General features: G+C 42.4%; 1 protein-coding gene and 1 long non-coding RNA gene across 6 annotated transcripts in view; one reads left to right on the plus strand and one right to left on the minus strand.

Annotated features, from left to right (window-relative positions):
• Window positions 1–1,105: 1,105 nt before the first annotated feature.
• Window positions 1,106–15,744, plus strand: LOC149857117 (uncharacterized). Its single transcript, XR_016444319.1, has 3 exons — window positions 1,106–1,331; window positions 7,196–7,290; window positions 15,608–15,744. It is a non-coding gene; the product is annotated as an uncharacterized LOC149857117 (long non-coding RNA).
• A 1,572-nt stretch (window positions 15,745–17,316) lies between these two features.
• Window positions 17,317–19,552, minus strand: part of CDH11 (cadherin 11) — a 113,506-nt gene continuing 111,270 nt past the window's right edge. For all 5 annotated transcript variants that reach the window (XM_090063727.1, XM_090063724.1, XM_090063726.1 and 2 more), the window contains 2 exons: window positions 19,153–19,404; window positions 17,317–18,624 (listed from right to left, as the gene is read on the minus strand). In XM_090063727.1, coding sequence (XP_089919853.1) covers window positions 18,128–18,624; window positions 19,153–19,404 — 749 coding nt within the window. In that variant the 3' untranslated portion in view covers window positions 17,317–18,127. The remainder of the gene's footprint in view (window positions 18,625–19,152; window positions 19,405–19,552) is intronic.

The following is a 19,552-nucleotide window of genomic DNA, read 5'->3' on the forward strand; positions in this document are numbered from 1 at the left end:
GTGGGAAAGATGAACTTTCCATCTACCAAGGTGCTGATTGCAATTGACAGCCTATCAGCCTGGGTAGAATATCAGCTCTTGATACAATTGACTAAACTATCTCCGAGTAATCCATCGCTTGGTTTCCTGAGTCAGTGCTCAAAGCTAGGAGCTTTGCTAAAACCACTGCAGCTGCATCTCTCATAGCTCACAGGGCCCAGTTCCAGGAAGTGCTAATACCACCTGAGTATCTGCAACTTCCTCATTATCTCCAATTCCCACTGAGCCTTGCCATCTTTTGCAATCAGGCCCCAATTATTACCCAAATAAATACTAGCATGAGGCAGACCTGTGATGTGCATTTTATTAATGTTTTATTTTTTTTTATGCAGCAACATTTTTTTTTTTAAGCAGCCTTACAATTTTTTTTTACATAGAAATGCTGCAGAGGTACTTCAGCAAAATTTGGCTGAGACACCCACAACATCAGATGCATGTATTAGTCAGGCAGTGTTGTTTTAGATGAATATTAATTTCACTGAAGAATATGGAAACAGAGGGCTTTTCAGCTTCTGGTTTCCGAACAGCATTATTTCTTCTAATAATCGACCAATTAAGAGAAGAAAAAGACCAAACAAAACAGATTGCCTATACATTTTGCAGCAACTGCATATGATTTGACTGTGGGATTTTTGCCGAATCTCTGGGTGTCATTGGCACATCGTCAAAACTGGGATCGATCGGTGAAAAATTCTGTCCCTAGTACAGGTTAATATTGTCCAAGTTTATGCGCAGATGTCCCCGCCTTGGCCAGCATTAACTGCTGTGTTGTGATATATAGCTGCATGAACTTCATGAACCCTGGCTTTTGGCCTCATGAGTAAAATAATTTTTAAAAGGAGGAATTGTAGCACAGACACTGCTGTGAAGTAAAACTATGGGATGGGGAAGGAAAAACCCAACAGGAGGTGTGGTGCGTGAGCATGTATTACAGATAACAAAAGTCTTGGTTCTTAAGGCAATGAGAACGTCTGTTTCCTATTAGATTCAATAGGAGTTGTTGCATTCTTAAAGCTAAGCATGTGATGATAGGCTTTGATGCAGCCTTCTAGCTGGCAATATTTCTACTTTACTGCATTGCAATATTCTATTATTCTTACTAGTATAAGGTAGTGGCGATGCCAGCAGTGTTTATAATAAGGTTGTTACAGAAAATATATGAAATCTTCCCTAGGTATCTACTTGTAAGCGCTTGTTAAGCATTCAATTTTTTACTGCCATCCGATTATGTTATGGAGTAAGGTATCATTCTTCAAGCAAAAGGAAGGAGTTCAGCTTCAGTCAGGAAGACGGTAAGATAGATTTCAGCTTGTACAGGGTTGTGTTGATTAAAATAGTCTCACGTTGGAGAGTTAAACTGTTTTATAATATTGTCTGACTACTGAAATTCACTGTAAGATTTTGTTTTTCCCCCCTCCCACTTCAATTCACAGCAATTTCATTTATTTAGATAAAAAAAGAAAACAAAAAAAATGTGGTTGGTTCTATAATTAGGGAGAAACTTTCAAAGGGTGCCTGGTAGTACAAACACCAATCCTATTAAAAAAGGAATCTTGAGCAATGCTTTGAAAATGCCCCCCCTTACAGTTTGGGATTTTTTTAAAGTCTTGCAGCTGGCATCTGCAGAGTGACTTTGAAGCCTCTTTCATGATTTTTTTTTTTTTTAAATACTGTTGGCACAGGGAAGATTTAAGGTACTTGACTAATTTTTAATCAGGGACATGAGTGGGGATATAATAGCTATGAGGATTTCTTTCACTCAACTTAGCTTAGGAGTACAGTAGAGGAAGCCTGCTGATTGAGGAGTAACACTCCCCGTACGGAAGATGACTGTGCGCAGCATAACAACAGAGCATTACACGCTTCATTCTTTTGTTGCCAAACCAAAGGAAGGAACAAATAGAAGAATGGATGTTAAATAAATCTAGTGCAAATGAAAGCAATTACTTTCAGGCCAAAAGCCAGTTTTGTCTTTCATGAAGCAGATGCAAGAAAAACATTCCCTGGCATTCTAGAGACCTCGGAGTTTGGGTAACGTAATGGTCACATGAATAGCTAATTATCAGTCATTTCTCACCATTTAGCTGCTGTGGTTCCATGATATTGAAAACGTCCATGTAACTTGTTAAAAATGTAACTGCATTTGTTTCCTTGAACTTGAATGGAAATGCCATCATGTGGAGCCATGCTGAACCCTAAATTTGGAGTCTTCATCAGTGCATGGGGGTGGATCCAGAGTAGGTACAGTGGTGCCCTCCCTACCTTTCAGACCATGCCCTTGCAACAGCGGCTAGGGGACTAAGTCCCTGAATCAGGTAAAAATTTCCGTCTCCTCCCCAGTGACTGCTGGCACAGTGGTGACAGTAGTAGGCAATGGTCCTGGCCACCCAGTCACCCCAGGAGTTCTTTGAGCACCTGGGGGCAGGCTCATGCAAGGGGAAACCCTCCATGCCCACCACCACCGCCCCCAGCTGAGCCCAGATCCCCACGTAGCCCATTTGCAGTGGGTCAGCAACTTCCCCCATCCGCGGAGCAGCCAGAAACAGGAAGAACAAGGATAGCTTCAGGCAGAGGAAGGGAGGATGGAAAGTGAGGGGCCACGTCACTGAGCTCGGAGGGGAAGGGGACAGCATTCGTACCGAGTTTGGGCACTTAAAACAGTCCCCAAGCTGCTGCTGCTGCTGCTCCTCCTGCAGCATCGTCTGCCCACCTAAGGGGCAACAGGGGATACACCCGCTCCTGAAGTCCTGATCACTGCTCCTGACCCCAAGTTAAAAAAACCCTGCCCCTGCCCATGGCAGTGCATGCTCAGCGGCTGTGTGGAGATGTTGGGCAGCACACGAGCGTTACGAGGCGGAGCGTGTGCAGTGCAGGCAGAATCTTTAAAGACCTGAACGGCCAAACTGCAGCAAACACATGAACTGATTTTTTTTTTTTTTCCTGGCAACATTTCGGCACAGTTTTATGGGGACAGCTAAATATAAATCCCTGACAAAAAGGTTCCCCTCCTGCCAAATTTCAAATCCCTGCCCCAAGGCATGAAAGCTTTTGATCTTTGCAATGAAAACAGTTGTCAGAATTATTTTTAACATGGTAAAACAAAGCATTTCCCTTCCTCTTGCTCACGGAGAAAGGCTGAAACTTTTTTGCTAAAACTTTCCAGGAAAAAAAAGCTTGAAACACCGGCACCATGAAAAATGTCAGTCCCCCACAGTCAACATGCTAAAGAATGGGTGACAAATTATTTTATAATATGAAGTCATGGTGCTACTCATTCTGACTCTCAGAAGATTAAGCAGGGCAACCTGACAAACAGTAGTGGTCAATCCTACCCTGTGGTAAGTACTGGGACAATTTACCCCTAAATGAATGGTACACTGAATTACCACTTACTGTGGGAAGAGGGCAAGCAGATGAATGTTAGTGTGTCAAGCTGCTATAAATCCTCATCCCCATTTAATATGGAAAATCTATTTTCTCTACTCATACCCAGCGATCAAAGTGGCCTCTTTTACGTCTTTCACTCCCAAAATGCATGCAATGTTTTTTAAAGGCTATAATGGAGGATGCAATATGCTATGCACCGTTGCATCCAGCACATATGTCTTTTTCATATAGGATGTTGTCGTTGCACAAAGCACAGTGCAGTCTCAAGTATAATTCAAAAAATGGATTCAACCTTTGATTTAAAAAGCAAAACAAAAAACCAGCATCGTCTGCACATCAACAATCTACATTGAAAGGCAATCCCAGATTGTAGGGGAAATAGCTGCCAATCTGAATAAGGAAGAACATAGTCAGATGGCAGGGAAGTATTTGTACTAGTTGTATTAACAGAAGCAGTGACCTTTACACACTCCAAAACAAGCCATATGGGCCTTGGATCACAGCAACCGTGTGTCAGACAACACTCCTGAATCATTTTTTAACATGGCAGAAATAGTCCATTTTCAAGACCAATAGAAAACAGCGTAAGAAATCTTTGTTCTTAGTATCCTCCATTTTAAAAGAAGGGAAATGCACGTTTCTGTGTAACCATGTCTCGAAACCTTCACCAGAAAGTTTGTATAAATGTTGGCCTATCAATTGTTTAGGATGGGAAACAGATGGGCTGTAGTTTATAATTCCATCCACAGGCCAAATTAAATTCACTGGCTTGTTCTTACCAGAATTAATGAAAGTTGAATAACATGCACTGGCAGCCTTTAAAGCCCTCTGTTTTTTTGGCAGTGTAAGACGACCATGCCTTAAGTACACATACAGTCACATTCTTCCCCAGTGGAATGCCAATGAATTCAGGAGACTTAAATTAAGGATGACTTTGGCCCAATGTCTTCACTATTTCTTCGCTGCTAGGGCCTTCGTGCTCCTGATAGTCATCTGTGAAGCAGGAGGAGCTGCAAAAGTAACTGAGCATAGGAGTTGTGTTTATCCATTAAGCTTCTGAGAACCAAATTGGATTCCTCCTTGACAACACTGTTCTTCATCTGAAACAAATTAACCCAGTATTGTAAATTTGCTTGATGAAGAGTAACATGCTGGCTTTTGCATGCAGTTGACAATTATATTAATGGAGTATTCGAGGTGGCTGGGGTGCTAAACAGAACAAATTTAAAATGTAATCTGGAAGATAATGGAAAAGAAAAAAGCATCTCTCAGAGTCACAAAGCAAAGACCAAATCCATTGTGTGACCTTTTCCTCAGTGGAGCTAAAAACAGACTGAACTATGTTTGGAGAATCTCAAATAGTTTTGTAGCTCTCGTATCAGAAATGTGAGCCTAACCAAGTCTTCAGCATTGCAGTGAGGAGGGGCTTCAAAGTAATAGACCAACGACCAACTCAAAGTGTTCAGAGGGGAAAAAGTGAGAATGAAGCCATCTGGTAGATAAATAACTGAAAGTTGGCCCATTAAATTCAACAATGCTCGACACCTCACTTGGCTATTCAGCTGTGAACCAAGAGACTTCAGTGAACTCAGGGCTTAAAAGATATGTTATGCTTTATAGCAGTACTCTAATCTGACTTCTTCCACTGCCATGACAGCAGAAATGTTCTAAACCAACAGGGCAGTCTCTGCATGCGCAAAATTGGAAAGGAGCCCAGCAGAGAGGCAGCCAGGCTTTCCAGGTTCTGTCACTAATTTTAAAAGTCAAAGGAGTCAGATGCTGCAAAGAAAGAGAGATTTTAAGAACTGCAGATTTAGATCTGGCAACTATGGCCTCAGTCCACTGAAATACTGCACCCCAACAAATCTCCAGAGCCCTTCAGACATAACGATACTACCTTCCACCCAGGGCCAGAACACGCTTCCTCCCCATTTGATGATCCGTACAGCTATCGCTCACGCTCCTGTCTGTCTGTGATCCTAGGTCAGTCTATTACTTACGTTATGCCTATCTTCCAATGCCAACCACATTTCCTTTAGGGTATTATTAGGCCAGTAGAGTGTTTTTCACTGATCAGAGTTCCATCACAGCTCTTTTATCATTTATTTTAGTGCAGCTTGCAATCGGTTAAAAAAAAATCAGTTAGCAACTATGAGGCACTTTTGCTGCTCCTTCTCCCCTGCCTCCAATTCTTCTGAGCCAGCATCAATATGACCTGAATTTAAAAAAGCAAAGTCGAGGCACTCTGTCCCTTCTCCACCTGTTTTAGTCCTTGGGTCCTAAAATGCATGGACTGCCACTTCTGTAAGGTAGCTGAGTTTCATGCTGTGAAGAGCTCTTCAATGCCTTTTTTTAAGTCCTCACCCACACATATTAGCAACAAAGCACTTGCTGTTGCAAGCTTCCTATTTAAAGTGCACCCAAGAGATTGCTGAATGTTCTCATTTACGCTGTCCACTGCTGAGCACCATCCCACGACCATCATGTGCTGGATTGCAGGTAATGCAAATGCCATGCTGCTAACATATATATATGTGTGTTTACTTTTATTTTTTCCTGTGTACCCTTGCCCACATCAAAGATGACTCCTATACATATTTTTATTATCCTCTTTTGTACTGAACAAGATGACCCTGCCACGCTCAGATTTACAACTGCAAACCGTTTTAGCTTTGCAAGTTTGGATGGAGGTGCGGGGGGAAAAAAATAAACAGGTTGCACTTTTATCATGTCTGTTTGTGATGGTAGCCTGGTGTTGGATGCCAAACTGACTGCCTATTTGGAACGCCTCTGCTTTCCCTGTCCTCCCCTCCCTCCCCAGCCCTTCCACCATCGCACTTGGTTTTTACTTCACTGGCTTTTCTCAGCACCGATGAAATAACTTTGAGACAGCTGCAGTGCCATATAGTAGGAAGTCTAGGAATAACAAGGGCAAGTTTTATTTAGCAAAGCTACGTGGTTGCACATGCACACAGATTATGTTCATCCAGTCATGCAGGGCTGCTTGGATTACATTACAGTAGTGCCACAATTATATTTTTCTAGATTTACTAATCTGAGCGCTACCATTTCTTTCCAGTAGCAAGTGCCTCATAGTAAAGGTATGTAAGATTAGTTTACTAGAAAATAATGTTACAATGACATGTAATGGTGAAATCTTGGGCTGATAAGCATTTCTAGGTTTCCACCTTAAAAAAGCAAAATGGGCAGTAGCGTCCCATAGTTATGAGCCTTTTGGTTCAAAATGTAGTGCTTTCAAGTAAAATGCCAGAAGAAATTAGATTTCTCAGACTAAAGGTGCCTTATTACTGACAACCCTGAAGAAGAGAGAGCATGTTCAATGAATGGCCTCTTGAGGATAGGTCAAATGTATACCAGCACTCAACAGACATCAGGTATCTACAACTTTCATTGTAGACATTGTACAACACAAATAGGTTCATATGAGCAAGTACACCAGAGGGAAAAGATACCTTGTTTCAGTTTTTGTATTCATCAAAACTGTCTTGGAACTGATGACTAAGCAACAGAGTTGTTCTATATAGTAGAATAGTGTGCAAGAGGCCTATAATCATTGTAGAAAATGTTATTAAAAGATCCAGTAGAACCAGCAGAGACCATCTGAATCTGCCATTATCAGCAAGTCATTATAGAACTTATTAAGTGAAGGTTTGGTGCTGTCATGCAACCTAAAGGTTGACATAAATTTTTCATAAACGTTGAACTTTGCTAAATGTGCTTCCAGTTGATTAATGATGTCTTTCTTCAGTGCTCTAATAAGAACAAGAAAATATGAGATCAGGCTGTAGCTAGGAACGTAATCTACTGCATGGGAGGACATCTTCAGCAACGGTGGAAGAACAGGTAAGGCTCTTTTGTAACATTCTAACGCAGTTTATTACCTTGTGAAATATTGCCTCTACTACTCAGTGACCAAAGTCAATGGCATAGTGCAAAGGTGTGAAAAGTACAGATTTCAAGATTATTATATTTATGGGACTGAGCGTATGGCCAATGACATATACAGGAAAACATACCCTATGACTCTGGGGCCTGGAAAGATGGTTTTTGGTCTCGAAGGAGTGTTTAGAAATTATAGCTTCATCTTTTTGAATCAGCCTTCTGAGCTGAAGAAAAAGATGTCTGTTTCTGGTGGCACTGAGAATTTACCCCCATGTCCGAATTGATGGAGGAAAGGAAAAAACAAACTACATTTGCAGTTTTGTTCCAAAATATTCCTGTTCAGACTAGACTACTGTTTTTAAAACTGAAAAATTGTTTATACTGTAGTAGGAAATGGGTGCAGGTGACTAGTCGTGCACAAATTTCAAATTAATGAATGTTGTGCTGCTGGGGAAATCTCACATAACACTTAAACTCTAGTTGTTGTCTGTCTCCTCCTCCTCAAAGAGAATTATTTCAAAGCTATCTATATGCCATGAAGATGAATGAACAATAGGAGTATTGACTATTGCAAACCATTGAGTTAGGCCCCAGCACCACAGGATTGGGATTGGCTTAAAGCCATGAGAGAGTTTTGTTTCATTTTTGTTATGTTTTGGTTCTTTTCATTCACCTTCTACAGTTTGTCATTTTTAGGGTTTGTATTTTCAGATCTTTGTCTTGTTCAAGGACTACTCCCATTGAAAAAAATGCAAAAGCCCAGAGTCTTAGGAAATCGCTTCCCAGCAAAAGCAATGGCTCCAAGATAAAAAAACTCATCAAATATTGTGAGACTTGGGATAAAAAATGTAGTGCTAGGTATGCTGCAGAAGTCAGCTGCTTTCCTTTCATGAGTTTGTCCCCCATCTTCACTGTGAACATGCCCTGGCACCTAGTATGCTCTAACAGCATGTCTGGGTGTACCGCTCTGCGCAAGTTCACATTACACCTCAGCGACAGTAGCAAGCCCAGACAAAGTATAAGAAATCAGTGGTTTCTTTTTTTTCTTTTTTTACATGAATACAGTAAGTAACAGTCATATTACTCTTTGCTTGGGTTGAACCCCTTTTTTTTTTTTTTTTTTTTTAAAGCTTCAGAATGACAAAGTAGGTGTTCTGAGAATGATGTGTAGGTCAACCAGAGTCACACTGGACAGGCAGATTGGGGAATAGAGACTAAGATGACTTCCTAACATAATAAAGAATCTGTGATGGGTCCAATTACACTCAGTGATCCAAGTGGGATGATCTGTAACAACCATACAGTGAGGGAGTACTTACTTCTATGAGTAAATTAACTAAGTACGGTTGCAGCAACGCACATTGAGACGGTTATTTATGCCAATGTATGACTTAGCTCACCCAATGCATAAAAACTTTTCAAAAGTGAGTGTCATTCTGTTGCTTTTTTAAGTGTCTACCTGGCATTTTTGGCCCTTTTCTAGTCAGATAAATTCTGTTCCTGGATGTGTAGCTCTGCGCATGGGGATAACTATTTAGGGGCACAGATTGGGATGTGCGTTGTCAGAAAATTATGGAATTGCCTAAGTCTTCTTCTCTTCTCCCCCAAAACAAAAGCACTGCTAATAATCAGAGAGCATGGTTTCGTAGTCTTCCCTTTTTCCACAGAAAAAATGGGAACTTGAACCTGGGCCTCCCTGATTTCCTAGCATAGTTCATTAACCATCACGTCACAGGTCAGCCACTGTTGAGGATGTTCTCAGGTACTCCTTTTGAAAGCTGATCTCCTTGTCAGCTATAACAGGAAGAAATGTGGAAATATATGGGTCCTGAGCAGCTGGATTATATAGGTGTTGTCCTGAAATAGATGTGGGCCTATGGTTTCTAAACCGGGCTCTTACTGCTAATGGGATAGAAAAGTCCTACTTGCATGCCCCTCTTTATTATTTCCCTAGCACCAATGATGATAGTAGTGGGTCAGCTTCAAAAGGTGGAAATACAGCTTAGAAGGCTGATGTGATGTACCATTTGGTGTACTCTGCTAGAACAACCAGAAGCCCAAGTTCAAAACTCTTTTGGGTAAGCAGGGCATAGAGCCCAAGTTCTATAATATCCTGGGTGAATGCCCTGGCATTTTTTTGGATGGAGAGAAGTAGGATTTCTGCTTGTCTCTTTCCCTCCTTCCTGAGCCTAAGGCATGCATGAGTTTTAATCAACTCCAGTTCTGAGGACCTAAGGATCACAAGAAATTTGTGTCCAACACACCGTAGCTGTTACGCACTCTGCCCAGGCTGCATGCCTGTTTTGGTACTTGTACACAAGGCTATACAACATAAAATGGTGCCATCTAAGGAACGCGAGTTGGGTGTTACTGGAATACTGGAGACTTAAGATGGGCTTAGCAGATCACATTTTTTTTGCTTTCCTTGGAGGCCCTGATGTCAATGGCAGTGTAGGTTTTGGGTTGCGGCCAACACAGCGTTTGAACTGTGGCAGGATAGCACCCGTTAGCAGCAGCTTCAGGCACCTCCCTTTCCCCTCCCTCCCCACCCCCCCCAACAAGCCTACCCCAGGCCTAGGTGCAGAGGAGCAGCGTAGACTGTTGGTGCTATTCCAGTTGTAGGCACATGCATGCGCCTCCCCCATTTTGGAAAGTCAAATGGATTGGGGGTGAGGGGGGTGGGAGGAAGGAACCTGAAACTAATGTTAATGGGTGCTATCTTGCCATTTGGCCTCCATGTTCCCTGAGCACCATGGAACTGGGAGCACTCTCTCTGCACATCCCCTGCCCCTACTCTGGCCTGGCCCACCTATATCCCCACCCCAGCCCTAGGCAATCCCATCCACCAGAACTTAAATGGTACATGGCCTGAGGCCTGGAGAACAGGAATCCTGCTTCAGATGGCTTTGGAAGCCTTCAGGAGGAAGGGAGAGGAAGGGAAGGAGGGGACAGTGGTTTTTGGGGGGCTGGCATGTATGTAGTTTTCTTAGGTGCTGTGTGTGGAAGGGGGGGAGGTAGCATTGCCACCTGTCTGGGTTGTCCCAGACAGGTCCTCCTTTTTGTACCCCTGTGCTGCATCCAGGTGGGTTTTTTTTTTAAAAAGAGCAAATATTCAGGTTTTCTGCTGCCCCAGACTGCTTGATTCGGGCTCATAACAGCAGGCAAGGCAATTGGTTGTCAGGGTCACGCGCTCTCTGCATAGACTCAGGCAAGCCAGTAAGAGAGAGAGAGAGAGAGAGTGCAAGGATAGGGGCAGGGGTCTGCAGGTCCAGCATGTAAGGCACTGATAGAGCTGGGGGGAGCAGGGCAGGGTGCTACAGGTCGGAAGTGAGGGGCATCAGCATGGCTGGCGGGGGGGGCTGTGGAGCGGAAGTGAGGATCACTGGCAGGGCTGGGGGGCAGGGCAGGGGGTTTCAGGTTGGGAGTGAGGGGCACCAAAAGGGCTGTGGAGGAAGGGGCTGTAGGTTGGGAGTGACTGGCACTGGCAGGGGGACAGGGGCTGTGGGTTGGGAGTGAGGGAACTGGGGACAGGATGGGTGACTGTGGGTTGGGTGTACAGGGCACTGGCAACACCAAGGGGCTGTGGGTCAGGAGTGAGGGGCACCAGTAAGGGGTGGAGGGCAGGGTACTGCTGTTTGGGAGTGAGGAGCATTGGCAGGGCTGGGGCGGGGGCATGTGGCCTGTCAGAGGGCGCCCAGAATGGACAGGGGCAGGACACCACGTCCCCCCCTCCCCACTCAATCATACTCCCCCTGCCCCCAGGCAGTCTGGTGATAAGCAGCAGTGGCCTATGCACGTGGCAGGGGCATGTCTATGGCAGCAGGGCAGCGTTGTCGCTGGGATTCTGACTCTCTACCCACTCCCCACCCCAGAACATGCCCCATGCTCAAAAACCTCTCCTCCCATTGCAATAGAGGTGGAGAATTGGAGGAGCTTGGAGCTGGAGCAGGGGGCTGGGACCTGGGAAAAAGAGAGAGTATGCAGGGATCCAGCAAGGAGTCCCAGGACTTGGCAGTATTTCAGGCACCTAGGACTCATTAGGCCATGGGTCAGCAACATTTTTGGGCAGACTGCCAAAAGCACCCGCACGCTTGACTTGTAAGGTATTGGTATGCGAGGGGAGCTGTGAGATGCCCAATCTTTGTTGTGGCAGCACAGCTCAGGCCTCTTCCCCACCAAAGGCACATGTGACGAGCAAAATGTCTTTACATGCTATGCTCTGGCACCCATGCCAGGCATTGCCTACCAGTGAATTAGGCCTCAAGTGGCAAGGCCATGTAGCTCACCCATCTGCCAGACTGTCAACCCTGTGCTCCCTTCTTCCGCTGGCAGAGCAGAGCAGAGTTTTGGAACTGGGCGGCGGGGACATACATCTATGCAGATGACTCTGTTATATTTCAAAGTGGTTTGAACTGTTTCAAATAGTATGTCTGTCCACATACTGGTGGGGGAAGGAGGCAAGTGTGTGTGTGGGGGGGGGGGGGCGGGATGTGGGTGTATGTGCGTGCGCGCGCGCATGCCATTATGGGCAGGGGGTTGAAAGCATGGATCAGTCTTGTGCCTAACCCAGTCCCCCATTTTATCCCTCCAACCCCCAGCCATTAACATAAATGTTTAAGATCTTGATAGCATTAAGATCTCCATCCCCGCCGCCCACCCCCCGGTTTCATGCCTCTCTCCATCAAGTCAGTCCCTGCCCTCCCACAAGACTTTTGTGTTAGCTTTAGTAGTGGCACTAGGATACTTTCTTTTTTCACAGAGGTGTTCCAGAGCTGAGAGAATAATTTAAAAATAACTAATGTTGTAGCTGTAGCTATCTAGCCAGTTCCTGTACACACAGGATCACTTAGAAATAGATGATGTGACATGGCAAAGTACAGGGAAATCCAGGGGCTGTTGAATCATACCAGAAGCAGGGTCTTAGGCAAAATTTGCCAATGAAGTCACTTAATGGAAAAAACAAAACCAAAAACCAACACCCCCCCACCCTTGGCCCCAAATACAGTGCCCAAGGGCCTCACGCAATACCTGGAGAGTGTGTGCAAGTGAGTTAGCATCCCAGGAATGTATCTCACCAAGTGATGAGCCATTGTCTCATGCTAGTCACTAGGGAAGGCTGCGGTGCAGTCTGAGGGCCATGCATCACTGGCAAGAGCTAGATTGATACTGCAGCTAAGGGACTGTCTGGGTGCCTCCAGTCACTGCCTTGCTCCAGTCAATAATTAATTATTGTGCTGCAGTGGGTCACCAGGCTCACACTGCCTCCTCCAGCTTCTGTTTCCTAGGAGCCAGCACTGCCCATGTGACATGGCAGCCTTCGTGAGCAGTGACTTAGCCTAAATTGTCACATACCCAAAAGGAGTTAGCACACAGTCCTAAGAAACTTGGGTGCAAGTCCCTGCAATAAATCAGCTTCACTGTGGAGTGAAAATATAGTGCCCTCATCCTAAGTGCCATATACTGCACATCCCTGGCTATCCTTTGGTTTGGGCCTCATCTCCTTAAACCACTTACCAGAAAGGCCAGGACAGGAGGAGGCCTGGCTAGAAAAGTCCACTGGGACTAATGCCAGAAGGGGGTGCAGAGGGGCATTGAACCATCAGCAGCACTGTGCATGACCGTTGGCAGAAACACAAGTGTTTCCCCTGATGGGCCCATTTAGCAGACATGCTCTGAGCGAGCCTAGTATGTACCAAAGGCTCACCCTTGCCCTCGCCCCTCCCTTTTTATTTTTTAAACCTGTAATGGCACATCGGTGACCAGATCTGAGTTTCTTCATGCTTTTATCCAGCAAGAGCCACAGAAGTAGACTCAAATCTGTATTGTTGCTGGTCAAGGACCTGATAGAGTCCACTAACCAGCATGCTGCAAAGCAGGCAGACTATAGGCTCTTGCTGAATGTGAGGACTGCATGTGTCAAAGGGCTAGATAAGTGACTGGAGGCAAGCCTATGAGTCTGGCTAGGCTATTCACCAATGAGATGGTTCCATTTATCTGTTTAGGTTTATTATGGTATATTAGCAAGTCATTGGTTAAAAAGCAGCCCTCACCATGGGTGCAGGAACCAAAACCAAGAACTTTGTTTTCAAAGGCATGAGGCTAAAGCACCAAGGGTGCAGAAACACACGCACCATAGCATTCTCCTGGCCTTATAAATCTTGCACACTTGGCTGCCCGCTGGATCAGTGTCAACAGTAGGATAGAGAAAAACAGGCTTCTCCTAAAAGAGGCTGGTCTAATGGTCAGGCTGGTCTAGTGGTCTTGTGAGAACATAAAAGATGTAGGTCTGAAGCTCCCTCAAGATGAGAACCCAGTTTCTTGACAAGTGCTTTTACTAGGTGATATGGAAGCACCAGCACAACCACATGTAATAGCTGCAGCTGCACTACTTCACAGTAAACCCAAACTCATTGTTGACACCTAAATGCTTGGCATTACCCGTCTAGTATGTGGGAAGCTGCATCACGCTAGGGAGGCACCTAGGTGTGCCCATTGACTATATAGGAAGTCTTAGCACTGAACCTTATCGATATTGATCCCCTTCTTGGGGCAAGGTACCTACCTTACCTTAGGGTAAGGTAATATACACAGCTTAATCCATGGTGTTGAAGGAGGTAAGTTACTCTGGAAAAGTGGCAAGTGAAGTAGATGTCACTACAACATTTTTCTTGCTAAAAAGACCCGCTCACCTTTTGACTTATACTGGTGGTTGAGTTATATTTGTGGCCAAAAGTAAAAAGATTGTGTTTTTTGGCTAATCTGCAGTTTCAGGTGAGTTCAGTAGGAATACACTAAACTGTTAGTCACCCCATCACAGCTCCAGTTTTGAATGGTGTCCTATCACTCGCTCCAGAATATAAAATAAAAGGTCTAATTCTTGTCATACCCATGTCAGTGGCAAATCTCTTCCTGCTGATTGTAGTAGGAAAAGTATGGTAACACATGTCCTCTAAGCATGGAAACTAACACAACAGAAGCTACTAACAAATCATAAAGCCTAATAACGCTTTCCAGCTAGGATAAGCTCTTCAGCCCCGATACATTCTAATTCATCGCCGTGTTTCCCAAGCAGACAGCTCTGAGCATTTTCATCATGCATTCACTCCAATGTAAAATGATTTTTTTTTTCCAGGTGTGCCAATGTACACTTTGCTGGGAACAGTAGAGCAAAATCACTGAAATGATTACAGAAAGCAAATGTTTAGGCACTTACACAACTGAAATGGTATTCCTTACATCAGTGGCAAGGGGCAGCCTTTTTTGGCAGGCATACCACAAATTAGCCCCATGTGCCACTCCAGTCCTCTTCGCAGGCCCAATGTGCTGCTCTGATTTCTGCCTCCTTTCTTGTGCTCCCTACCCAATTTGCTGCTTTGCTTTCTGCCTCCCAGCTCTGTCTGCTGCTGTGCTTCCTGTTCCTTCCCCAGTGTCACTTGCCACACACAGAAGCTGCCTGGGCCCCTTGTGAAACCCATCCTACAGTTTGGCTGCCCCTTCTTTACATGTTGCCAGATACTACTTAAAATATCAGGTCACATTCCCAAATACACTCAGCAGAAGCTTGGCAAAGATGATTAAAGGAACCAGGTGAATGTCTTGCATTTGCATATGCAGTTGCTTTGTGTTCGTGATGATGCTGGGAAGCACAGGCAACTATATGCAGTGCACTGTCAGTTTTCTGTATGAGATGAGGCAATATGTAACACCACCGGGGCACAGGCTTTCTGTGAGAAGATACAATTACATTTAAAATCTACACCAGGTTAATGATTGTTGCAATAGCCTATTTTTATAGTCTGCATGACTTGAGATTAAAAGCATCATTTTGTCTGCCACTCTTTCCATACCAGTCCCTCTCCCTGAACAGTTTAAGCATTATGGTGTCTTCTCTGGGCATACTCTCCAGTTGTGGATCTAATCCAATGCCTACTGAAGTCAACAGGAGTCTTGCTATTAACTTACATGGATAATGGATAGAGAATTTCATAATTTAGGCTTAGCCAGCCAAGAAACAGAGACATCCAGTGAGTGACCGATGCAAATGAAATGACATCCTAGGATGCTCAGTCCTTAGGGCATTATCACAAGCAACCATCATAGCTTGCAGTCTACTCCACATTATCTTAAAGACTCTAGCTCAGTGTACAGCCACCTAGCAACTGGAGAAGCCCTGGGGCTTATGAGCTTTGAAGACATAGCTAGGATTTGGGCCTGGAGTGAGGTTTGTGCTGTAGAGCTCAACACAAACAAATATCACCTTTCTTTTTTTTTTTTGCAGGAACAAATCATTTTGGTGAGTCTACTACCTCAGATTTACAAATGACATTCCCATAAATCCATAGCCAGCATTGGATGGCATCAACCAATAATCGTTTCATATTCTCGAATTTCATATTCACTGGAAGGAAAAGATCAGTAATTGCCAAAGGAAAAAGGACAAGATCAGCAGGGAAAGAAATTTATTTTCAAGCTTCTAAGAGAGTGCTACAAACAATAGAGACTAAAAATCAAGCATTTAAAACTATTGAAACAGGTACTTGACAATGTCCTTATAAAAAAAATAAACATAAAAATGTAAAATAAAAATGCAGTTAATAAGTCTAAAACTTCTCAAATAGCAAAATAAAAGCATACAGCATCAATGATGGTGATGGAAACTTACCAGTAGTTTTACTTTTTTTCTCCGTTAATTTGTCATTCCCCCCCCCTTTATTTAAATTTATGTTGGAGAAATGTGCAAAACTAGCAAAATATTCTTTGGATTATAAACACTGAAAAATCAACAACCAAAGAAATCAGAACTAAGTTAAGCTGAATAAACTACAGACTTATATAGAAAGTATATAAAGTGGAATATTATAACAAAACATTGTATAGCAAATTTGCTCTTCAGCAAACTCTTGATCTATACAACATAGGGATACAGTGGGGGCAGTGAATATGGATATATAGTTAAAACATTTTTCTTAATCTTTAATTAAATTTAAGACTAACTAAATACATGATCTTTACATAAAGAATACATCAAATATAAGATTTCCTCTTGGGTGAAGCATTTGGATACCTGACTGCAAATATAGGATAGGATTTATAATGTAAAAGATGGAAAAAAAAATGCATATCAGTTCTGTTTATTGCCTCTTCCCATATTGCAGCTGTTGATCTCTGATCCTTAACAGCAAGCTATATTGAATTTAGCAGGATTACAACTGTACACAGATGCTGAAAATGTTGATGCACAGAAGAAATTCGGATCCCTTGCTCATTCTGAACTAGTATTAAAAGTTATAGAACATTTTTAGATTAAAAGTGTACATTACATAGAACAACTTACTCTGAAAGAACTCTATATTTCTCTTATGAAAAATTTTAATGTTTTGTTTTCTGTAGCCAATGCAATTTAACTGCAGTAAACTTTAAAAAAAAAAATGTTTCTAAGTGCCAGAACCATAATTAATACTCAGATAAGGTAACTGTCAGGTGAAGCAGTCTATAGGGATCTTATCATTAAACTGGGTCAGGTGTAAGTCTTTTAAACCCATAGAAGCCTAGCATGGAGATTAACAAGTGTGGAGTAAATTGTAAGTGCAGTGTATTGCCATCCATTTTTAAAGTTGTTCCGATATCCCTAAAAGTTCTACGCTATAAGGTAAATACACATTACATGGGAAAGTTTAAAAGAAATTAAATTAAATCCAGAGTGCAATTGTTCTGAAAGGTATTGCTGTACTCTGGAAGCAGCCACAAGCTGTAGCTAGAGACGGTACAAAATGTTCACCAGACATTACAGATTTTTATCTAAAAACATTTGTAAAATGTGTTTGATTTTAAATAATCACTTAACAAGGCAACCAAACAACTACAAACACATAATAAATAGGGCTATTAAAAGTCATAAATGTAGTAAATTAGTCAGGACTAGAAATGGGATATTAGAAACACTATGTTTTTTTCTTTTTCTTAAATGCTTAATAACCAAAACAAGAATTAAAAAAGAATCATTTTATTTCAAAGTCTGCTTCTTATATTGAAGCACATATTAAAGCAACAGTACAATGTTCATAAAATATAAGTGTGATGCTGTAACATTTCTTACATGTCAGAATACTGATATTTGTATGTATACTAAAATAAGAACTTTAAAATTGTACAAATAGATACATTAAAAATGACATAGAAATAGGGCGCCTCCCACTGCAACAAGACAGAGTTTTTATATCTGGCACGTATTAGTTCAAGATGAAAGTATAAGCAAAAAGATTTACAAGAATCAGCAGTAACAAGTTTGATGCTCAAGAGACATTATAATTGTACATTGTACTGTACATACATCATATGGGTTTAAGCTGGCTGAATATTATATATTTCAAGTTTAAAAATGCACTACCATATAGAGTGTCCATAGTTTAAGGCGAAATTACAGCTCAGAACTGTTGTCCTCTCTAATTTGTGGAAGCTTCTTTGACATAAAAGATTTAGATGTTCATAATACATAAAAGATATCCCTCATGTGGAGGTTCACGTCTAGAATTTTCCTTCATTTAAATATTTTGTACTTCATAAGTGGTTTATTTCTCTAGTGAAGTTGATAACCAACTTCTGTATTTGCCTTTTGTAAGAAAAGGTACTTCACAGTATTTACCACTTTGATGTCCTTTTTAATCAAAGGAATCCTCTCTGTCAAACTTAAATGTTTAAATGACTTTTCTTGGTTTTTAAAAAAATACCTGCTTACATTTCTTCTGGATTCTTCAGAACATCAGACACAGTTCTTAAGGCCAAATTTGTAACTTTATTGTTAAGAATCATCATCAAAAGTGTCTTTGGAGCCATATAAGTCTGCTAGTTTCTTAAATCGAGGTCCCCAGTTTTGTAGATAGTCATAGTCCAAATCAGAATCTGTTGTCGCTGACTCTAAGGAGCTAAGTGAACCAGCCACTGAGCCTCTTCCTTCATAGCCATAGATCTGAATAGAGTCATAAGGAGGAGCAGTCGGATCATTATCAGCCTCTTGTATTCTTGTGTTGATAAAATCATCGACATCAACGCTATTTGGAGCTGGCCGAAGCCCTGGCCTTGGCATATACTGATACTCAGGTTTTATATCTTTACGAGGAATAAATCCATTGATGCCATCAGGGTTCTGCAAAGTAGCAATGTCAAAGGCTTCAGTGTCCTCTTCTCCACCCCCTTCATCGTCATAGGTAATAATGTTCTCTCGGACATCTTCTTCTTCAAAGACAATAAGGGGCTCCTTCTTTTGCCTTTTCAGTGTTACAAACAATACTACAATGACTACAGAAAAAAAAATACAAGAAGGTAAGTTAGGCCACTCTCCAAGCTTACTTTAACACGTGCTTAGGCGGTCTCAAAACACCTATCTGAGGCATCCTCGGGATGTTTCTGGTGTTCCAGGACTTCTGTCACTGGCAAGTCTCCTGAACTACTTATTTGTCCTTTTTTTCCCCTCAACACAAGGGAGAGTAGAGTCATATAGTAGGCACACCTACTGCATTTTGCCACCTGGAAAAAACATCCCCAAATCAAAAACCTGATTCCTTTAACTACCCTTATGGACTGAGTAACATGATGATTCGTAAGGGGATTTTGAGGGTGCCCAACAGAGTTTATCAATACTGTCCAGAACATAATAAAGAGCGTTCATCAGGTACGATAGGACCATCACTCCAGAGAAATGGAAGGAGAAGCTTTTAAACAAGGGGACCTTTTGGGGGGAATATAACAAATATCAAATGTGGATAAATCTGGATTAACATTTAAATGCAAGCAAATGAAAGAATAAAAGGTAGGGAATGTCCTTACCTAACAAAATCACGATGCAAGCAAGAATGGCAATTAAAGCTCCTGTGCTAAGTCCAGCATTGAGGATATAGGCTTCAGCATTACATGAGAGCATGGAGCCCTGACTGTCACAGCCACAGACTTTAATAGTCAGGGTATTGGTGCTGCTCATGGGAGGGATTCCACCATCGCTTATAACAATAGGAAGAAGGTATAAGTCCTGCTTTTGTCGACTAAAGCCTCCACGTCTAACGAGAACATCTGCTGTGTTATCTGCTTGAACAAAGGAAATACTCATTAATCAGACAATTTATCCTCAGCCTTGTCTTGTTCATAAATACTGAGGTTATATTTTGCTGCAGTTGCTTTGACCTTTCTAATGCTTTATTTATATCAGTAAAGTTTTTCTTTCCTTCCTAAT

The sequence above is a fragment of the Crocodylus siamensis genome, chromosome 9 (assembly GCF_052110815.1).
Source record: "Crocodylus siamensis isolate JL-2025a chromosome 9, ASM5211081v1, whole genome shotgun sequence".
Lineage (NCBI taxonomy): Eukaryota > Metazoa > Chordata > Crocodylia > Crocodylidae > Crocodylus > Crocodylus siamensis.